Source organism: Asterias amurensis, chromosome 18 (assembly GCF_032118995.1).
Source record: "Asterias amurensis chromosome 18, ASM3211899v1".
NCBI lineage: Eukaryota > Metazoa > Echinodermata > Asteroidea > Forcipulatida > Asteriidae > Asterias > Asterias amurensis.
In genome coordinates this window covers 4,088,266-4,108,253 of record NC_092665.1, presented here as the reverse complement: position 1 = coordinate 4,108,253, position 19,988 = coordinate 4,088,266, and the positions used below count along the sequence as shown (strand labels likewise).

Genomic DNA, 19,988 nt, shown 5'->3' with positions numbered 1-19,988 from the left:
GGGCACCAATCACATCAGTGCAAACTTCAGGTGTTTTTTTTATAGCTGGTTATCCACTGTTTCTGCTGAGCAAATTTTTTTTTTTTTTTTTTTTTTTTTTTTTTTGGGGGGGGGGGGGGGGGTTACGGGCTTTATTGAGCCCGTGTTTGACAAGTTTATACTTAAACATTGATATTATAGTATACAAGTCATCGTCAATAACAATGAGTGCAATTGTTATTTTGTAACGCATCATTTTTTTCTCTCATCGAATCTCCAGTATACTCGTATGCAATTTTATATTAGTCAATATGCAATTTTGCAATTAACCTATTTAGACAACTGTCGTTCTAGGTCACCCTTCTAATTTGGTGTGCTCTCTGCGAGACTTGTTTCATCCACTGCGATACAGCCAGTTTTTCTTTTGTGTTTTCTTTTGGGGTTTTTTCCAAAGCAAAAATTAATTGCTATTTTCATTTCATAGACATAGACACAAACAAAAGCGGTTGCCGAGCACATAGCTGTGGTCTTTTGTGAATTCAAATGAAAAACAACATGGCTGCTATCATTTCGAAGAAGGCAAGCAAGTTTCCCCCAAACAATGCAATATAATTATACAGATTTCTAAAGGTTGTACTTTACTTTATATTTTGGTAAAAACATGTTTTATATGCCAAGTACGAGACGCCCGTGGTGAACGCCAAAGGTAATTTTTTTAAGAACATGGGGTGCGTCCTTTTTTAGGGAATAATATTATTATCTGAATAGAATAATATTATTATCTGGCCTTTGAGTAAAATATGTATGTTTTATGTGCCAAGTACGACGAGCCTGTAATGAACGTCAAGATAATTTGTTTAGCGGCATGGGGAAGCGTAATTTTATAAAGGAATGGTTCTGGCAAACAATAAGTTCTAGTTTGCCTTTTTTCTTGAACAAGATCTTAATCTACATGCAATTACTGGTAGAGACCTGTATATCAGCGGTTTTGTTATTTAACAAGATTATGAATCAACAAAATGATGAGTGTTATTATGTTTAGAGCTTTCCATGACCCAATTTCAAAGAGCTGCTTTTATTAATCAGAAAGGACTTATCAGAAAGGCTTATATTAATCAGAAAGGACTGCGGTCCTTTGGATTGACTTTAAATCCCTCCCATTGAGAGTGAACTGTTTTCTAAATAATCTCCGTTTTTGAGTGTTATAGTTTTTACGCCATTTCAGTTTTGATTGTAATGTTTTACTCATATGTTTAATTAATTTATTTAAGTAACTGTTCTCCTCCCTATAGGAGTGTACAGTACTTCTCCCTCTCCGTTTTTCTGTGTAAGAGTTAGGCAATTTTAAATAGTAATGTAATGTTTTACTCCAACTTTTTAACTATGTAACTGTTCATGTAATTCTGCTGCTGGCAGCGAATTGAATAGAATTTTAATAAACCATTGAATGAATGAATACAAAATATTGCTTATCAATATTTGTATGCTATAAACAGAAATGAGCAGGATGCAGTTACAATTCTTGTAAGCCAAATTCTTCTGCTTAGCTACCGTTTATGCGTAAGCGACTCTGTGAAATTGGGTCATGACCGGGTTGCCATGTGAAGATGCATGACGAATAATGTGAGGCAAGATAATCCACGTATAGGCCCTAACATTTTGTTCTGATAGTCCATATCTCAAAGGTTGGGGATACCCCCCCCCCCCCATAAAAAAAAAGCACATAAAAAAGCACCTCCCATCACTGTGGAGAGTTAACCATGATAAAAACATAGATCACAAACCAATTCCGTGCCCACAGTGCAGAATCCTAAACAAAAAATTGCAAACAGTTTTGATAATGGAGTTATGTATGACAAACAAATTTCTATTATTCATGTTCCATACACTAGTATTGACTGCTTCGGAGTGTTATGATTAAACCACGACTCCCGAGGTGATCTCCGTAGCGTTCTATTTTGGAACGTGGAACGTACCGCGGATCACCGAGGGAGTCGGAGTTTTAACCATAGTATACGCGTAAAAGCAGTCACACACCCAACATACTATTTATCATCATCGCACACGTAACGTTCGGGGTTGGCAAAAAAGACGTCTGGGTACTGCGCGTGCCATGTAATAGTCGACTATTACATGGCCAATGACTAACACACGGCCCGCCGGGTTTCTAGTGAAACTAAGACATATCATTTTGACGTGCTCTAAATCAATATAAAGGCAGAATTTGTGTAAGGGGTGTTATAATCAAGCAAAATTCACCATGATTTTAGTGCAAACTATAAGCCTATCTACACTGTGCTGCTGTATAGGAAACGTGTCCACGAAGGCCGCAATTTAATATTAAACATTATCGCGAGGCCCGAGTCAAAGCTCAATGTTCTCTGAAAGTGATTCTGTCTTTCACAAAATGAAAAGAACACATTTAAAAAATCGATAAACATCTTTTGAACGTATGTACGGTTCGTGTGCGGAGAGCGACTGAATGTTTAGAGATGCATTTTAGTATTGTATCGATTTTTCTTATAGGTTTCCGTTTTTTGCTTGCTGTCCAAGTTCCTCGACGTGTAAACATATATATATTTTATATTTTTGAATAAATTTTTATAAAATGTAAATATCGTAAATTTATCTAGAGCTAACATTGTTAGAAAGACCTTTGTATAATGAATCACTGGAATATCTGATAACTATATCCATTCACAAATTATATCTATTAGAGAAAGAGATACAATACACTATAACACTTTATTTTCCCTGCATGGAAAATTCCCTTTGCCTTTTTAGATTGATTACTTAAAAACACACCTATAAAGACAAACTAACGTTAAAAAGGGGTTCTGTAGAACAATAGCTCTGTTTGACTTTTATATTTTTGTGTAGGTTTTGAACTTGTTCTGACCTCATGCGGCTTCATTTTATGACAATAAGTCTTGATGCTTTTTTGTTAACCAGTCAATATTAATGCATTTCTTTGTAACGCTCTTTCGCGTTTGTTTTAATTGGTTTTGTTAGTGTTGCAGAGTACTAGAATTGACAGATTGTGCTACCAATGTTTACACGTGATCACGTGACCTATGTAATAGACAAACAAAGCCACACAGTAAAGACATGGGAAGACTAAGACCGATGGACCATAATCAACTGTATTTTCGAATAGTAACACTTTGAACTAAAAACGAAGCCCTTTTTATTAACTTGAATGTTGTGACACAGATTTAACACACATTTGTTGTTTGATATTTCCAGTATTCTACTACAAAAGAGGTTTCTTTTTAGTAACACTTTAAACTAAAAACGAAGCCCTTTTTATTTACTTGAATGTTGTGACACAGATTTAAATCACATTTGCTGTTTGATATTTCCAGTATTCTACTACAAAAGAGGTTTCTTTTGAGAGTATGGTTAGACTACGTAAATTACTGACGTTCGAGCGAGCTCACGCGCCGTGGATTTTGCGCTGTGCACGGCGTGAAGTCGGGCTGTGTGCCAAGGGAGACCGCTATTATTTTGAGTAATAACCATTATTGTGTCCAGTGCCTTTAACAAAATCGCTCAAACGGGTGTACTGATAATTGCATTTTGTAGGTAAGTCATGGTCAAATCGCTCAAACGGGTGTACTGATAATTGCAGTTTATAGGTAAGTCATTGTCAACAGCATTGAGTACAATGGTTATTTTGTAATTATCTTTTTTTTTTTTGCAAAACCAATTAGGTTTTTATGCATTTTGAGTAATTACCAATATGGTCCAGGGCCTTTAATAACCCATCACCAATGATTATGTATTGTTTTATGGAGGAAGTTGCTTGTATCTGGCTTATTGTGGGGAAACAGAGTTAGTAACACATCCGTCGGACACCAGACATATTATTCATCTTATCTCCCACCTGGAATATTTACCACTGTGCACAGAGGTTAGGGTGACTTGTTACCATGGAAACATGGGTTTAGATTTCCAACGGAAACAGGTAGTCTTGGACAGATTCAAGGTTTGACATGTCCACCTGTTTAATTTTGTTTAATGGACAGAGTAAACTTCGGGATATCTATAGCCCACCTGTACAGGGAGAGAAAGTTGACCCGTGGCAACCCAGGGTGGTAAGCGCCTCATCTTCGCAAACAAATACAATCTCTTCAGAAAATTCTTTCGTGGATTTTTTTTTTTTTGTAATAACCATTTAAACAAAAAAACAGCAGAATAAATATCGTGTTTTTGTGACGAGTGAAGTTTCCGAAAAAGACACTTTGTGGGATTCAACCATACAACAGTCGTTGACATTTCTGCGATCTCAACAGCATCTCATACAACAGCCGTTACACGGATGCAGAATAATGTTGAAACGATGGGGATGCAGTATCATCGAAAATGTTTCTATGTGACGCACGCTGTGAAGCGGGTTCCTTCCGCGGAAATATAGCATGACACTTTCCGTTGGTAACCCCCCCCCCCCCCCCGGGTTCCTTGCTTCTATTTATTAACTTGACTTTATTCAGTGGACTGTGTCTAGGAAAAGTGGTTTAGCACCGAGTGGTCCTGTTATCTTCTCAACGGAATTGCGCTCAGACGTCGCGACACCAACAACGGTGTGCATCGGTTGCGAAGATGCGGCACACAAACACGGAGAAGGAAGTCAACGGATATTATGCGCTGATGATATATTTTGTTAGAGAACTTTACAACCATCGCAGACTTCACTGTGATCAGATGTTAACTAAGCTCACCGTGAAAGTTGTGAATGCAATATTCAGAGATGATCATCGCAGGATTTGAGTGAATTGTATATTGACAAACGAGAACAATGACGACTATAGATGCCTTTGAGGCTGTGCCTTTTTCTACCGCATCGACGGAGAATGTGACTGATCTCTACCCCACACTGGTGACAAACACTGTCACAGACCCCCACATACAATCAATCTCGCAAACAGAGCAAGTCTTTGAAGCTTTGATACTGTGTATGATCAATCTTATCGCCTTCGTAGGGAATGTTCTTCTTTGGTGTGTGGTTGTCAGGAATAAAACATTGAGAACGACTTCAAATGCATTAGTTTTGTGTCTGAGCAGTGCGGATATTCTCGTGTCTGTAGTGAACATGCCAATGACAATTATCGCCATAATCAAAGGTGATCGATTCTTCACTGATAGTATATGTGTTCTTCTTGGATTTGCCAACATGACTTTTTTCATTGGATCTGTCATGTCACTTGCAGCCATAAGTCTTAATCGATATGTACTTATTGTGCATCCTAACAAATTCAAGACGATTTACACAGTTCGAAACACCGGAAAAGTCATTATACGTAAGTATTATAACCTCACAATCTTTATTTATATATTATCATTATAGGTTCACGAGCTTTTTCTTTTAAAATCATTAAATATTTCGAGTTAATACTTTCGAGTGAAAACGCGTTTACGCAAACTAAGAGTGTCAAAACACCATCATCAAAAGTCATCAAAATTTATACTCATTTGTTAACGAAATAGATTGTCGATGTGCTTTTTTTTTTTTTCATTGAGACATACTATCATAATGTTTATGACTCCAATTTTCGAGGAAAATTAGCTTGTTTATAAAGTACTCTGAAACTGCTAAATGCCGGGGTTTTTCTTCTTTTAGAAATGTACGGTCCTATTTTGGGAAATATCACATGCAATTAAACAAATCTTTTATCAATGTATTCTGAATATAATGCAAAAGTGTAACTAAATGTAGGGTTTTTTCTTCCCGGAAACATATACGGTCCTATTTGCATGAAACAAAACTCGGTTTTTTTGTGACAAGTATAGATCTTCCAATGAATCCTATACTGTTATTTTAAACCAGTGTTTATATGAAGCATGAATCGAGGAAAATGTACATAAACGCAATCGCGGAATCAAAATAACAGACAGTACAACGGAATAATGTGTAAGAACCAATTAACTAAAAGGGAAACTGGCTGTGTAAATAATTTACCCAGTCGGTTACCTTGTGGTTTTAGCTTGATATTTGAAATAAAAAGACCCACGGCCCTCCCCTTTAAGGTAATTCTCTGGCCTTCGCTTCCTAGCAGGTTGTACCATAAACTTGGGTGTGCTTCAATGTTTCTGACTGCACATTAAGGCCCCTGATCAATGATATTGACTGATAGGGAGACCACCATTGGAAGCAAGCTAGCTCATTTGTTAAAGCTGGCACGTATATTCCAAACCCAAGTTTTCTTTATTCAACCACAAGTTAAATGACAATTTAAAAACAATGTTGCTGAATTTTTCCCTTGTGAATTGCGGTATGGGTTATTATCAAAGATGCCTTTAAAGGCACATGGGGTCTGTTTCACAAAGAGATAGAACTAGACCTAACTTAGGACTAGTCCTAGGATGTATTAAAACGTTAGTATTAAATGGTTAGTCCCAAGTTAGGACTATTAACTCGTCCTAACTCGAGATAAGACTACTCTTAACTCTTTGTGAAATCCACCCCCGGACACCTTTGGTAAGTGTCAAAGACCAATCTTCTCACTTGGTGTATCTCAACTGCAAACAATAACAAACCTGTGAAAATTTGAACTCAATTGGTCGTCGAAGTTGCGAGAGAATAATGGAAGAAAAAACACCCTTGTCGCACAAGTTGTGTGCTTTCAGATGACTTGAATTCGAGACCTCAGCCGAGGCCTCGAATTCAAGTAAAATATTTAAGTGAGAAATTACAGTTTTTTCAAAAACTACGTTACTTAAATGGGATCCGTTTCTCACAATGTTTTATAATATTGACAGCTCTCCATTGCTCGTAAGGTTTTATGCTAATTTATTTTGAGTAATTACTATACCTATAGTATCCAGTGCCTTTAATTTTTTTTTAAGGTTATGGCAATTGACAATTATCCAGCAAGGCTAATGTTCTTGATTTTTAATTAAACACAATGAACAAATTAATGCTTTGCAGATCAGAATCAGGATACCAGCCAAAATACCACGAAATGTATATCATTTATGACTGGTTACCTGCTACATTTTCTCAGTACCCGGATTTATGGCTAATCGGTTGCAGTACTTTGAGCCCCGGCTAACAATATAAATTCCGCTTAACCTCCACTTTGGCAATTTTTTTAATTGACTAATAACGTTTATACAGAAAGGTTAATGTTATGGAACTAATTGGTCACAGCATGAACAGGGCTAGCCAAGCACGACTATAATTGTATTAGTTGGAGGTCAACAATTTTAAACACAGATCAAAAGGTATATAAAGGCACTGGACACGTGTGGTTATTTTCAAAGACCAGTATTCTCACTTGGTGTATCCATAGAGTATGTGTATCTCAACATAATTTATGCATATAATAACAAACCTGTGAAAATTGGGCTCATTATCAATTGGTTATCGAAGTTGCAAGAGAATAATGAAAGAAAAAAAACACCATTGCTGCACAATGTTGTGCTCTCAGATGGCAAATGAAAGGTTTCGGCTCTTCAATAACAATCAACAGATCTCCATTGCTCGTTACCAAGCAAGTTTATTTAACAATTATTTTGAGTAATTACCAATAGTGTTCAGTGCTGGTACAACAATTGCATTCATAACATAATAAATAGATTTGAAATTCCATCAGATCCTCTGAAAAGTTGTCCACCCCAACCTTCCCGCCACCACATCCACCTAATAAAAATGAAAAATAATATCCAATGTCTGAGTTCATATTTTCTTCGTTTCTGACTGCGTTTTAACTTACATGAGTAGCCCACACATTAGTGAACGGCCTTCTGTGTGTCTGTCGACTATACACAAAGGGGGAAATGATAAAGGAAACAACATTCAAGTTCTTTGCCAAGTGTGATTTGCTTCAACACAAAATGACGAGCTTCAAAAGAAATTCTTTAACAGAGGGAGTAAAGATGAAGGATTTCCGGGGATGAATCCCGGTTCTTGATTGAGTTGGGGATTTACATGAGAATTGTGTTTACAGAGAGAAGGCTAGTTGCGCTCATGTCTTTAAAGGATATTAAATTTGAAAGAACTCTGATTCCTGTGTTTTAGAGGCAAAGGGGTATTTCCGATCAACAAGCAGAGCTTGGAATCAAATTAAGGGTTAAAGGAACATTACAGAATTTGTTTTTGCCAACATCAGTTGCTGGCAATCCACTATTTTACATAAACTGACAAACCTGTAGGAGTTTCAAATCGATCGGCCATCTGGCTTACGAGAAAATAGTGAAAACCGATTACACATTATTTTTGCATGACATCGATTTAAAAAAAAAAAAAAATGCTTAAAACGATCACTGTGAGCGATAACATCCAAACGGGAAATTAGTTTTATTTATTTCTCATCGAAGAGAACGTTTCATCATCATCATAAGACCGTGTAAGATCTTAGACGAGTGTGTTTTTGCCAAAATATCCTTTTAACAGACTTCCATTTTGATAATTCCCTTCGATGTAATTGCTGAACTGACTTCCCGTCGTCTACATAATGCTAATCTTGAGATGCTGACACGTTTGTTTTGTTTGTTTGTTTGTTTTTTTATTTCCAAATATCACAATAAATAATCATGAAACATACAAGAAATAAGAACAACGAGTGATAAGAGGAGGGCACCAGGAAAAAGCCTAGGCTTGTACAGAGCCTGGACCCTTTATAATGTAAATTAATAGGTTTTAGTTTATAACAATAACAATATTGATTATTGAAATTAAGGTACGGTGAAAGGTATAGTGCAAACAGCAAAAATAACACAATGATTGTTTGTAATTAAACTGTTTTGAAAAAATTTGTTTGCTATGCAGCCATAAATACATATTGAGAGTTGATAACAAAAAGGAAAATTAACAGAACATTATTTAGGAAATTACAAAACTTGATAATTTGGAATGGATAATCATGGTACGCGTGTAGTTACAGGTGGTGTCATTTTAGACGATACTGGTTATAAGTAGGTTTTTCATGTATTTTTTGAAGCTGTGCACAGTTCTAAATGAAGGTATTGGGGTGAGCTGATTCCAGAGTAGGGGGCCTTGATGTCTGACTGTTTTCATAAATAAAGTGGTCCGAGCCTTTCCAATATGAATTTTAGTAGCTGATCTAGTGTTATGTGAATGGATGTCAATATTTCGTGTAAAGAGGAGTCTTACGTTACCTGGTAACAAGTTAGATTCAAACTTAAACATAAGGACCCCAAGATGATATTTATACAGTTTAAAAATATCGAGTGTTTTAAATTGCTTGAAAAGGGGTGCAGTGTGCTCTCTAAAGCTAGAATTGGCTATAACTCTCAAGGATTTCTTCTGTACGATTAATAGCTTGTTCAGGTAAGAAGCATGAGTATTTCCCCAGGCTAGAATTCCGTATTGAAAGTGGGGCAATGCCAGCGTATTATAAATAGAGAAAAGCACATTTCTAGGCAGAATATGTTTAAGTTTACGTAGAACACCCAAAATTTGGGAAACTGATGTGTGAATCTTTTGGCAGTGAGACTTCCATGTAAGGTTGCTGTCAATTATAACACCTAGGAATCTAAAAGAATCAACTTGGCTTATTTTAGAGTTATTTATATAAATATTGATGTTGTCATCTTTACATATATTTGAAAATAACATAAAGCAAGTTTTCTTTTCATTAATTGATAGTTTGTTACATTTTAAACCACAATGAAACCTTATGCAGTTCTGAGTTCATTACTGAAACTGCCTCCTTTAAGTTACTATGACTAAAGAAAACATTGGTGTCATCGGCAAAAAGAATAAAGGATAACAATTTCGAAGAATTACAGATATCGTTTATATATAAGAGAAAGAGTATTGGACCTAGAATTGAGCCTTGAGGTACGCCACATTTAATAGTTTTAGATGTAGAGTCATAATCTTTCCAATGAACGAATTGTTTCCTATCAGAGAGATAGCTTTTGAACCAGTTCAAGGCCTTTCCCCTAATTCCATACCTCTCAAGCTTTGAAAGTAAGATAAAATGATCAATAGTGTCGAATGCCTTTGAAAGGTCCAAGAACAATCCTATAGTGTGGTTACATTTATCAAGAGACGAACTGATTTTGTCAACAAGGTCTATAAGTGCCGTTTGGGTTGAGAAGTGCAACCAAGCGCTCAAGCAATTTGGAGAGACAAGGTAATATAGAAATAGGGCGGTAGTTGCATATTAATTTAGGGTCACCATTTTTATACAAAGGAATAACCTTAGCCTTCTTAAAATCATGTGGCACAATTCCTGACTCCAGCGATAGGTTAAATATTTTCAGCAACGGCCCAGCAATAATGGTACCAGTCTTTTTAATAAGATAGCTGTCTAATTTATCATGGCCAGGACTTTTGTTAGACGATAAACCATCAATACACTTCAGAAGTTCACTTTTAGTTATAGGGGTAATAAAAAGAGAATTAGGATAATCACCTTCGATAAAGTCAGTGGGTTTTAGTCTTGAATCCGGAATCTTTGATGCCAGGTTAGGACCAATATTAGTAAAGAAATCGTTAAAATGCTCAGCAATGTGTCTTGGGTCGTCTACGGTCGTACCATTGACAAGGAATGAATCAGAACCGGGCGGCTTTTTACTTCTTTTGTTCAAGACATTATTGATCATTTTCCATGTTTGTTTAATATTACCTTTTTCCTTATCAAAGGAAGCAGTGAAATAAATCTTTTTCGCTTCTCTAATTACAGTTGTTAACTTGTTTCTGTATTTATCATACTTTCTTTTGTTAGATTCATTTGGGTTTCGGAGATAGCATTTATACAACTTGTGTTTTCGTCTGATTGATTTCAACAGACCCTTGGTCATCCAGGGATTGCACACTGATTTCTTACATTTGAATCGTTTATATGGAACATATCTATCAAACACTTCATTTAATTTTGTAACAAACCGGGAGTAACATTCATTTACATCTTTAGTATTAACAATGTCATCCCATTGGATTGTGTCCATTTCACGTTTCATGAAGGAGACATTTCGATCTCTGGTATCCCGTTTCCAATAAAACATATTTGAGTTTTTAACTTTAACAAAACTGGGACCGAACAATACAATTGGCCAATGATCACTAAGACCTGAAGTAATAATTTCTGCCTGATGAGAGTCTACGCTGTTGGTGAAAATGTTGTCAATAAGAGTAGCTGAATTGCACGTTATTCTTGTTGGTTTGTCTACAGTTGGGCGAAAGGAGTGTGAATATAAGATATCCAAAAACTTGCGAGTTGGGTTATGGGAATCACTTTTAAGTAAGTTTATATTGAGATCCCCTAAAATGTAGCAGATTTTGTTTTCAGTCGTTAGTTTGTTAAGAATTTCATCCATTTCTTCGGAAAAGTTAAAAACAGCAAGACCGGGAGGTCTGTAAATTAAACCTATGATGATAGTTTTCTTTGTATTTGTACCGATTTCTAAAAAAATGGATTCAAAACATCCTGAAGCACTAACAATGTCGGGCCGAATGGTGTATTGCAATGAGTCTTTTACATATAACATGACACCACCGCCATTTTGCATAGGTCTATTTTTGTGCTCACATTTATATCCAGGAATGGATAACATAGAATGCGGGGTGCTTTTGAGCCATGTTTCAGTAAGACCGATAATGTGGAACTTATGTTGTATTTCATTTAGAGTAAAAGTGAGATCTTCAAAATTTTTGTTTACACTTCTGATATTGGCGTGGAAGATTGAAAAGGAGTCATTTTCTAATTCCTTTGTTTTATCTCTGAGTTGTCTTTCTGACATGTATTGAGCACCACAGGTGTTAAATAAAAGCTGACTAGGATCCGCTGAATTCAGAATTGTCGGGTTAAAAACACAATCATTGAAACGAAGAGTAGTGTCATTCAATGGCTCAGAGCTACTGTCGTCACTACTTGCGCTTTCGTTATCACTCATGGTGTGAAATGAATTCAAATTGGTGACGACGGACAAGCAGACTGATTAAGTACAATGGGGTGATTATCAAGCTAAGAATAAGAAGATGCACTGTGTACATACTGATGAATGCAAAGGGAACAAAATGGCACCACAATATAAAGCAACATGGGGTAACTTGATTTACAAGAAAATAACACAAGTACATTCCAATAAGTTTGATTTGTGAAAATAATATACAACTAAGTTTAAAGAAATCTTGTGATAACCCTCAGAAGAAAATTACTCAGCTGACGTGGGTTGTACTATGAAGAAAACAAGCTAGGAGATGGGGGTTGCTTCCCCAAGCCGAAAGGTCTTGAACGGACCGCTTTTCAGTTTGTAGGAGATTACTGCGGGGACGGACATAGGGATGTAGGCGAACTGTACCCTTGAGTCATCACGAGTGTTCAATCCTGTCAACCCTGAATTAAAAATTTCCTTTCAATTCCTGATTAAAGCAGTTCACACTATATAAGTGGAACTCAATACCAGTCTGACCGTACAATAGCGTCATTCAGATTTTAATAAATAGCCTGGAAATGGAGTCTATATTTCCTCCTATCCTTTAAAAAATGAGGTCAACTACAGGGAAAATTAATCAAATCTGTAGTCATCTCTTTTTCCAGACATTCGTGAATTCAACTCGCTCAAGGGTATATCTTTATTGCGTTATTCTATAAGTGACAGCAGTTCTTGCCTTATTTCAAAGGTTTTCTCGGTCAATTTTGGCAAAAGAGCAGCCAATAATAGCTTATTTGACGACCATTAGCTGAAACCTGAAAGGGGGAAGAGAACTCGTTTGGGGAAAACCCCAGAATGTCACGTGGACTGTATTGCCAGAAGGGCGAACTTTGCCAGAAGGGCGAACATCAAGTTTTGAAGTATCTTGTCAGTTAGATATTGAACACTCCTTTTACAGTATAAACTCAAACATTCTCTTCGAATAATCTAAGACAATTTAAACTTCCATCGAGCGGATTTATATTGAAGACTTTGCAGAAAGACGAACATAAAGCTACTAAGTTTCGACAGAAGTGTCTTTTTTAGTATAGAGAATGCAAAATATTTTCAGCTATAAACTCCTATAAACTCAGAAACCCTCTTAAACTTTTTCTTTAAGACACTGGACACCTTTGTCAGTTAGAGAATGAAAAATCCTTATAGTAACTCAAAGAATTCTCTCCAAATAATCCGAGGCAATTTTAATTTCCATTGGGGGTACTTATTGAAGACTCTGCAGAAGGACGAACATAAATGATATTTTAAAAGTTTTGAAGTATCTTGTCAATCTAGAGAATGAACAATTCTATAACAGCTCTAAACTCAAAATCTATCCAATAATTACTTAATAATTATGAGAAAGACTCTGCTAGGGTCGACACGTCAAGCCATTAACGATTTTTTGCATTTATACTGTCGGTCCATTTGGTTGGTAAGTTGTTTGCAACAGCTAATTCTAGTTTCTCTTAATAATTATGAGTCAGTTGAAATTTCGATTGAGGGGAATATTGTGAGATGGACCTATAAATTAATATCAATGTAAAATTTCAACTTATAAAGATGTGCCCTAAAAAGCGGCTTTCTCTTCTCACCTTTTCAACCTATCTGATCTATTCAACGAAATCGAATTACATGCACTTTAGTTTCCCTGCAACGCAAGAAGTCAATGTATAATTTTGTTTCATTGATGGAGGGGGCTTGCTGCTTTAAAGAACTTTGTGTTGAAGCATTTGATGCTCCTATGTAAACAACGTCTTAAACAATCAAAATATACCATTGTTTCCTTTATAAAACTATACAATAAAACTAATATGTGAAAAAATCATGTCTAACTTTATTTAATGATTAGGGGGGGGGGGGGTATCTTCAAGCTTTAATACTAACTTGTGTTGAAGCATTGGATGCTCCTTAAAGACAGTTGACACTATCGGTAATTGTCAAAGACCAGTCTTCTCACTTGGTGTATGTCAACATATGCACAAAATAACAAACCTGTGAAAATTTGAGCTCAATTGGTCGCCGAAGTTGCAAGATAATAATGAAAGAAAAAAACACCCTTGTTAAATTAAGTTGTGTGCTTTCAGATGGTTGATTTAGAAACCTCAAATTCTAAACTCGAGGTCTCGAAATCAAATTCGTGGAAAATTACTTCTTTCTCGGAAACTACTTCACTTCAGAGGGAGCCGTTTCTCACAATGTTTATTACTACCAACCTCTCCCCATTACTCGCTACCTAGTAAGGTTTATGCTAATAATTATTTTGAGTAATAACCAATAGTGTCCACTGCCTTTAAAAATTCCTTACGGGAGGTACACGTTTGGTAATTACTCAAAACAAACAAAATAATATTAACTTAAAAATTGACTTGGTAACGAGCATTGGAGAGCTGTTGATAGTATAAAACATTGTGGGAAACGACTCCCTCTGAAGTAACGTAGTTTTTGAGATAGAGGTGGCATCTCGCTACAATAATAAAAGACTAGCTAGAAGTCTTTTATTACTATCTGAAAGCACAACAAATCGTCCAAAAGGGGTGTTTTTTCTTTCATCATTTTCTCGCAACTTCGATGACCGATTGAGCCCAAATTTTCACAGGCTTGTTATTTAATGCTTATGTTGGGATACACCAAATGAAAAGACTGGTCTTTGACAATTACCAAACGTATACCTTCCCTTTAAAGGTAAAGTAAACATTTTGTTTTTTTAACCGTTCGATTGTTTTAATCAAAATGTAGATGTATACAAAAAACTAATTTAGGCCTGTGATGTGAACATATCATTCCAAAAGGTGGGCGCGTATTTTAGATATCGTCGAATATCCGGAGTGAATTACAATTTGAAAAGAATTTACAAAAACATACTTTATGCAACCACAAGCTGCTGTACAGGCTTCCCCAACCAAAGGGTTTTATATATTCCCATTCATATTAAAGACAGTGGACACTATTGGTATTTGTCAAAGACCAGTCTTCTCACATGGTGTATCTCAACATATGCACAAAATAACAAACCTGTGAAAATTTGAGCTCAATTGGTCGCCGAAGTTGCAAGATAATAATGAAAGAAAAAACACCCTTGTCACACGAAGTTGTCTGCGTTTAGATGGTTGATTTCGAGACCTCAAGTTCTAAACTGTCCACTGCCTTTAAAAGTGATTACCAAATGTATACCTTCCCTTTAAAGACACTGGACACCTTTGGTAATTATTGTCAAAGATCACGCGTGAGGTCTCGAAATCAATTCAAATACCTTATGGAGAGAAATTACTTCTTTCTCAAAAACTACGTTACTTCAGAGGGAGCCATTTCTCACACTGTTTTATACTATCAATAGCTCTCCATTGCTCGTTACGAAGGAATTTATGCTAACAAGTATTTTGAGTAATTACTAACAGTCTCCAGTGCCTTTAAAGGATTCGGATACTTTTTCAAAATGTCTACAGATTTACATTAAACTTACAGGGTTTGAAGATAATGATAGTGGAAAGCTTCCCTTCAAATATTACTAGGGTTGTGTAGTTTTTGAGAAATGAGTAAAAAACAAGTCACAAAATAGTTTTGGTCTCATGAGCCCAAAACTATTTTAGCATGTAAATCCCCTTAACCAGTTATGATACTATACCAAAACCATAGCATAACTGGTTAATACGTTTTTACATGCTAAAACTGAGACGAAAATTAATACTTTTACTCATTTCTCAAAAACTACAGCACCTCAGTAAGTTAAATTTCAAGGGAAGCTTTCTACTATCATAATCTTCAAACTGTGTAAGTTTAATGTAAATCTGTTGACATTGTGTTTTTTGTTAGGAAAAAGTACATTACCCTTTAACAACAACCAGAGCCTAAATACCGCATTTGCTAATTATGAACAAGATCACATTGATACAACGCGCTAAATGTTAATTGTCTCTCCTGCATATTTCTTCAGAATAAAATTGCATTGGGAGATTAATTACATCTACATAGCTAATTGTCCTTGGCAAACAGACACACGAGACGGACAGTGTGTCGGACTCAATGTCGATGCACTGTTTGCAGATGTTTCAAGTGCATCAAAGCAATGACCTGGGGCATGTGGGCGTATCGCCTTCGTTGCCTCCAAAAGCCTGTTGGCATTTTCCGCACACATGTGTGTTGTGGTAAAATTTCACATGGCATTGAATTGGCATTGAATTGAATGGAAGGAATTGCAAAACATCTGGGATATGTTACGCTTTGGCATTCATACATGACTTTTTTAGCCAATGGTCATGACGCACCCTTCAGGTAGCTGCAGTATTTTGTGTGTTTTTTTTAACGTTATTTTTGTGGCCTTGACACAGCACATTTAGTTGTGACATTTTTTTTGATAAAAATTTTAGCAGAAGGGCTAACAGTGTATTAAAAAGAGACTTTCAACTTGAAAAACATTATTAGTTTGTTTGATAAGAACAAAATCGTGCTCTTAACTTTAGTAAAGAACATATTATAAATGCTGCCATTTTGCAATGAAATAGAAACACTGTACATTTCATTGTTGTTCCACCAAAGACAATAGAGAGGTTTCGCAAGTGTACGGATACAGATACAGATCTGTTGACACTTTGTGGGTTCACGCATGGAGGAAGGAATAGAAGGAGCTCGAACGAAGGGACTTCAAAAGTCGAACCTGCGGTACCGCGGTCGTTTAACAACACCTCGTAATCACCGACATACCTTATACAGACAATGGGCGACCTGGCGTAGTGAGTTTGCGCGTGCGCACTTGGTTCTTCACTCAACCATGGTGTCGTATGTCGTATGGATTTAATACAGAAAAACAACTTTTTTGAGACCTGATAAAAATTGTGAACACTTGTGCTCACCAAATCGAAAAACACAATTGAATACCAACCACCCTCGTGTGCTAATACCCAAATTTTGAACCACCGCTAGTGACCGGAAAGTCAAAAAAAAATGAAAAAATATGCCTTGATGTTTCAGTGAAACACCACAAACGGTAAATGAAAACGTGTATATTCACAATTCTTGTTTCCAATGATTCAACTTTACACGAAGGCAACGGTGCAGAGCGGCGGTACCGCACGTTCTGTACAAAGAAATCTAATCCTGCCTGCTCTTTAATCGGCCGTGCAGCTGGAGGTCTCCTATCTTTTTCCACTGGTTATAGACGGGGGCATTGTCAGGGTTTTCTTTTGTTACTCTGCGGTTTTGCGGGTCGTTCGAGCTCCTTCTATTCCTTCCTCCATGGTTCACGTGACGCGTATCCGCGACTATTGTATTTTGCACACACGTTAGCACTGGATACAGGAGCTCATATAATAAGAAAAACCTCGTGGGTGAACATTCTTGAATTTCAGGTAAGGTAAATCTGAATAATGCAAGCATTCCTGATTTAATGCGTTATGGCAAGATACATGTCTGAACATATTGGGTTCAACAAAGAATACTATTCAACATTAAAGACACTGGATACTATTGGTAATTGTCAAAGACCAGCCTTCACAGTTGGTGTATCTCAACATATGCATAAAATAACAAACCTGTGAAAATTTTAGCTCATCAATCGGTCATCGAACTTGCGAGATAATAATGAAAGAAAAAACACCCTAGACACACGAAGTTGAGTGCGTTTAGATGGTTGATTTCGAGACCTTAAGTTTTAAATCTGAGGTCTCGAAATCAAATTCGTGGGAAATTACTTCTTTCTCGAAAACTATGGCACTTCAGAGGAAGCCGTTTCTCACAATGTTTTATACCATCAACCTCTCCCCATTACTCGTCACCAAGAAAGGTTTTATGCTATTTTGAGTAATTACCAACAGTGTCCACTGCCTTTAACACCCACAGTTTGTTTTTTGTGTTCTTTTTAGATATGTTTTATACTTTGCTTGCTTATCTTTACGGCAAAGGAGAAGTTGCTTTATAGTTAAACTCATTCAAACTAAACAACAAAACATTATGTTGTTTATCAAGTGCGGTGTTTGTTGCTTTCGAGTCGAGGAAGTATTTGTTGTGAATTTGTGGCAATCCCTTCACCACGTAGTGGCAGACTGACGGTACCACTTCCCGCCTTCCAGACTGACTCAAATTACACCCACAAAACATGACCGTTTATGGTGGTTATTTTAAAACACCTGCCTTAAAAGCACTGGACACGATGGCAATTAAACATAATTGTTTGCATAAAAACTTGCTTGTTAACGAGCAATGGAGAGCCTTTGATAGTATAAAACACTGTGGGAAACGCCTCCCTCTGAAGTAAAATGGTTTTTGAGAAGGGGATAATTTCTCACTCAAATAAAGACTTCAGCTGAAGCCTTTTATTATGCATCTGAAAGCACAACAAGGGTGTTTTTTATTTCTTTAATTTTTCTCTTGAAAATTTAATGACCAATTGAGCCCAAAGTTGCACAAGTTTGTTTAATGCATTTTATGTTGGGATACACCAGGGCCCAATTTCATAGAGCTGCTTAAGCAAAAATTTTTGCTTAAGCAGAAACATCCTTGCTTAGTAAAATCAGAGTAACGGCCAAGACTCAACCCAATTGTTATGCTAAGTAAACAACAGCTAAATACCAGTCACAAGCAATATATATGGCATGAAATTTTGGCCAGTAAAATGTCTAAAATAAGCAAGCTATTTTCGTGCTTAAGCAAATTTTTTGCTTAAGCAGCTCTATGAAATTGGCCCCTGGTGGGAAGACGGTCTTTGACAGTAACCGAGGGTGTAGTTGGTCACTGTTTTTTGTTTAACAAACAACTGCCACCACTCATGCATATAGTTTCATCGTTTCGGTAAAAAACACGTCACTTTCAATATATTTCACCTTTAACTTAATCAAGGTAATGTTCATTTTTAATTAGACTATTGTGTGGATATGACAGGCTCAAATTTATCGACCCAAATTTCCATAAATGAGGTTTTTGTCTGTACCCACTGCATCTATTGCGTTGCGAGGTTGCATGCACGGCATCAAAAAGAAGGAAACTAGATACCAAGGCTGTGTGTCAAGTCGTTGCAAGGCACGATTACAACCTAGTTTCATCTTCCACGTGCTGATGGTGCGTGCTATATCGCTGAGTTTGGGTGTGCTGGTGTTTTGCGCGCCCTTTCCTCAAAACGTCGGTTACATAAATTGAGATTGCTTAAATTATAGCGGGCCTGTATACGTTTGGTTGTGACTCTGAAAATTAATGTAGATAAAAAGTTACGTAGTAGTAAGAAGTACATGTATATCAGCTTGGAATCGTATATGATGAATATTGAAAAATATTAACTTCGAAGTACTACGGTTATGGATTTTTTATCTTTTTCTTTTTTCACTTTTTATAAAACAAATGTGAAGTTACGCCTCTAATAATATTCTATTCCTGCATGCTTAGACATAAAATTCACTTCAGAGTGTTACTTACACATAAACAGTGAGTGGTTGCAACTAACTTGTCAATACAAAATGGCATTTATGCACCGTAAACCTTTCTGGTGTTCATCAACCCACAGCTCGTGGACGTAATGACAGGCACCAGACTACTTTATAACATTTCTACTTCACCGCAATATATACATCGAGTTATTTTTTTCCATCGTGCTAATTGGTTTCATGTACTGAATATCAGCAAACTCTTTATTGCAAGAACGTTCTCTATTACACTCAAAATAAACACTCCTTCCGATTATTCTCTGTATCCGTTAAGTATAAACAAAAGCGCAGCTCTCTTGACAGGCAATTACTTTAATATGTGGAGCAATTGAGGAATGACAGGCTATGTTTCCCTGACCATAAATAATGGACAGACTGAATGATTAGCCACTCCAATATGGAATCACCCCCCCCCCCTTTTTTTTTACTCTTTTTATGTAAATGTAAACAATTTGGTGTCATGCGGGAAATGGCTGTCAGACTTGATACGTCAAGACAAGTAACATGAATCCACACGAGAGTTAATCAATTATCGCGAGTATTCAATATGGGCTGGGACCAGATCAAAACAGTTTTGTCTGAGGCAGATCACTCTCGGTCATGCCATCAAGATTTGTGTTAGTCAACATGGTCCTGATTTATCGGCAAAATTATCAAGACAGTCACAATGTGAAAGTTTCAACTGAATATTTTTTTTTTTTTACTTTTTGAGAAAGC

The 19,988-nt window shown here is 36.5% G+C and overlaps 2 protein-coding genes across 2 annotated transcripts in view; one reads left to right on the top strand and one right to left on the bottom strand.

The window, feature by feature from the left end:
• The window catches only part of LOC139950720 (dol-P-Man:Man(5)GlcNAc(2)-PP-Dol alpha-1,3-mannosyltransferase-like), a 65,995-nt gene that overhangs the window by 24,375 nt on the left and 21,632 nt on the right, over window positions 1–19,988 (bottom strand). The gene's annotated exons all lie outside the window — the stretch shown is intronic.
• The window catches only part of LOC139950748 (D(2) dopamine receptor A-like), a 29,258-nt gene continuing 13,761 nt past the window's right edge, over window positions 4,492–19,988 (top strand). Inside the window, exon 1 of the mRNA XM_071949542.1 lies at window positions 4,492–5,279. Coding sequence (XP_071805643.1) covers window positions 4,778–5,279 — 502 coding nt within the window. The 5' untranslated portion in view covers window positions 4,492–4,777. The remainder of the gene's footprint in view (window positions 5,280–19,988) is intronic.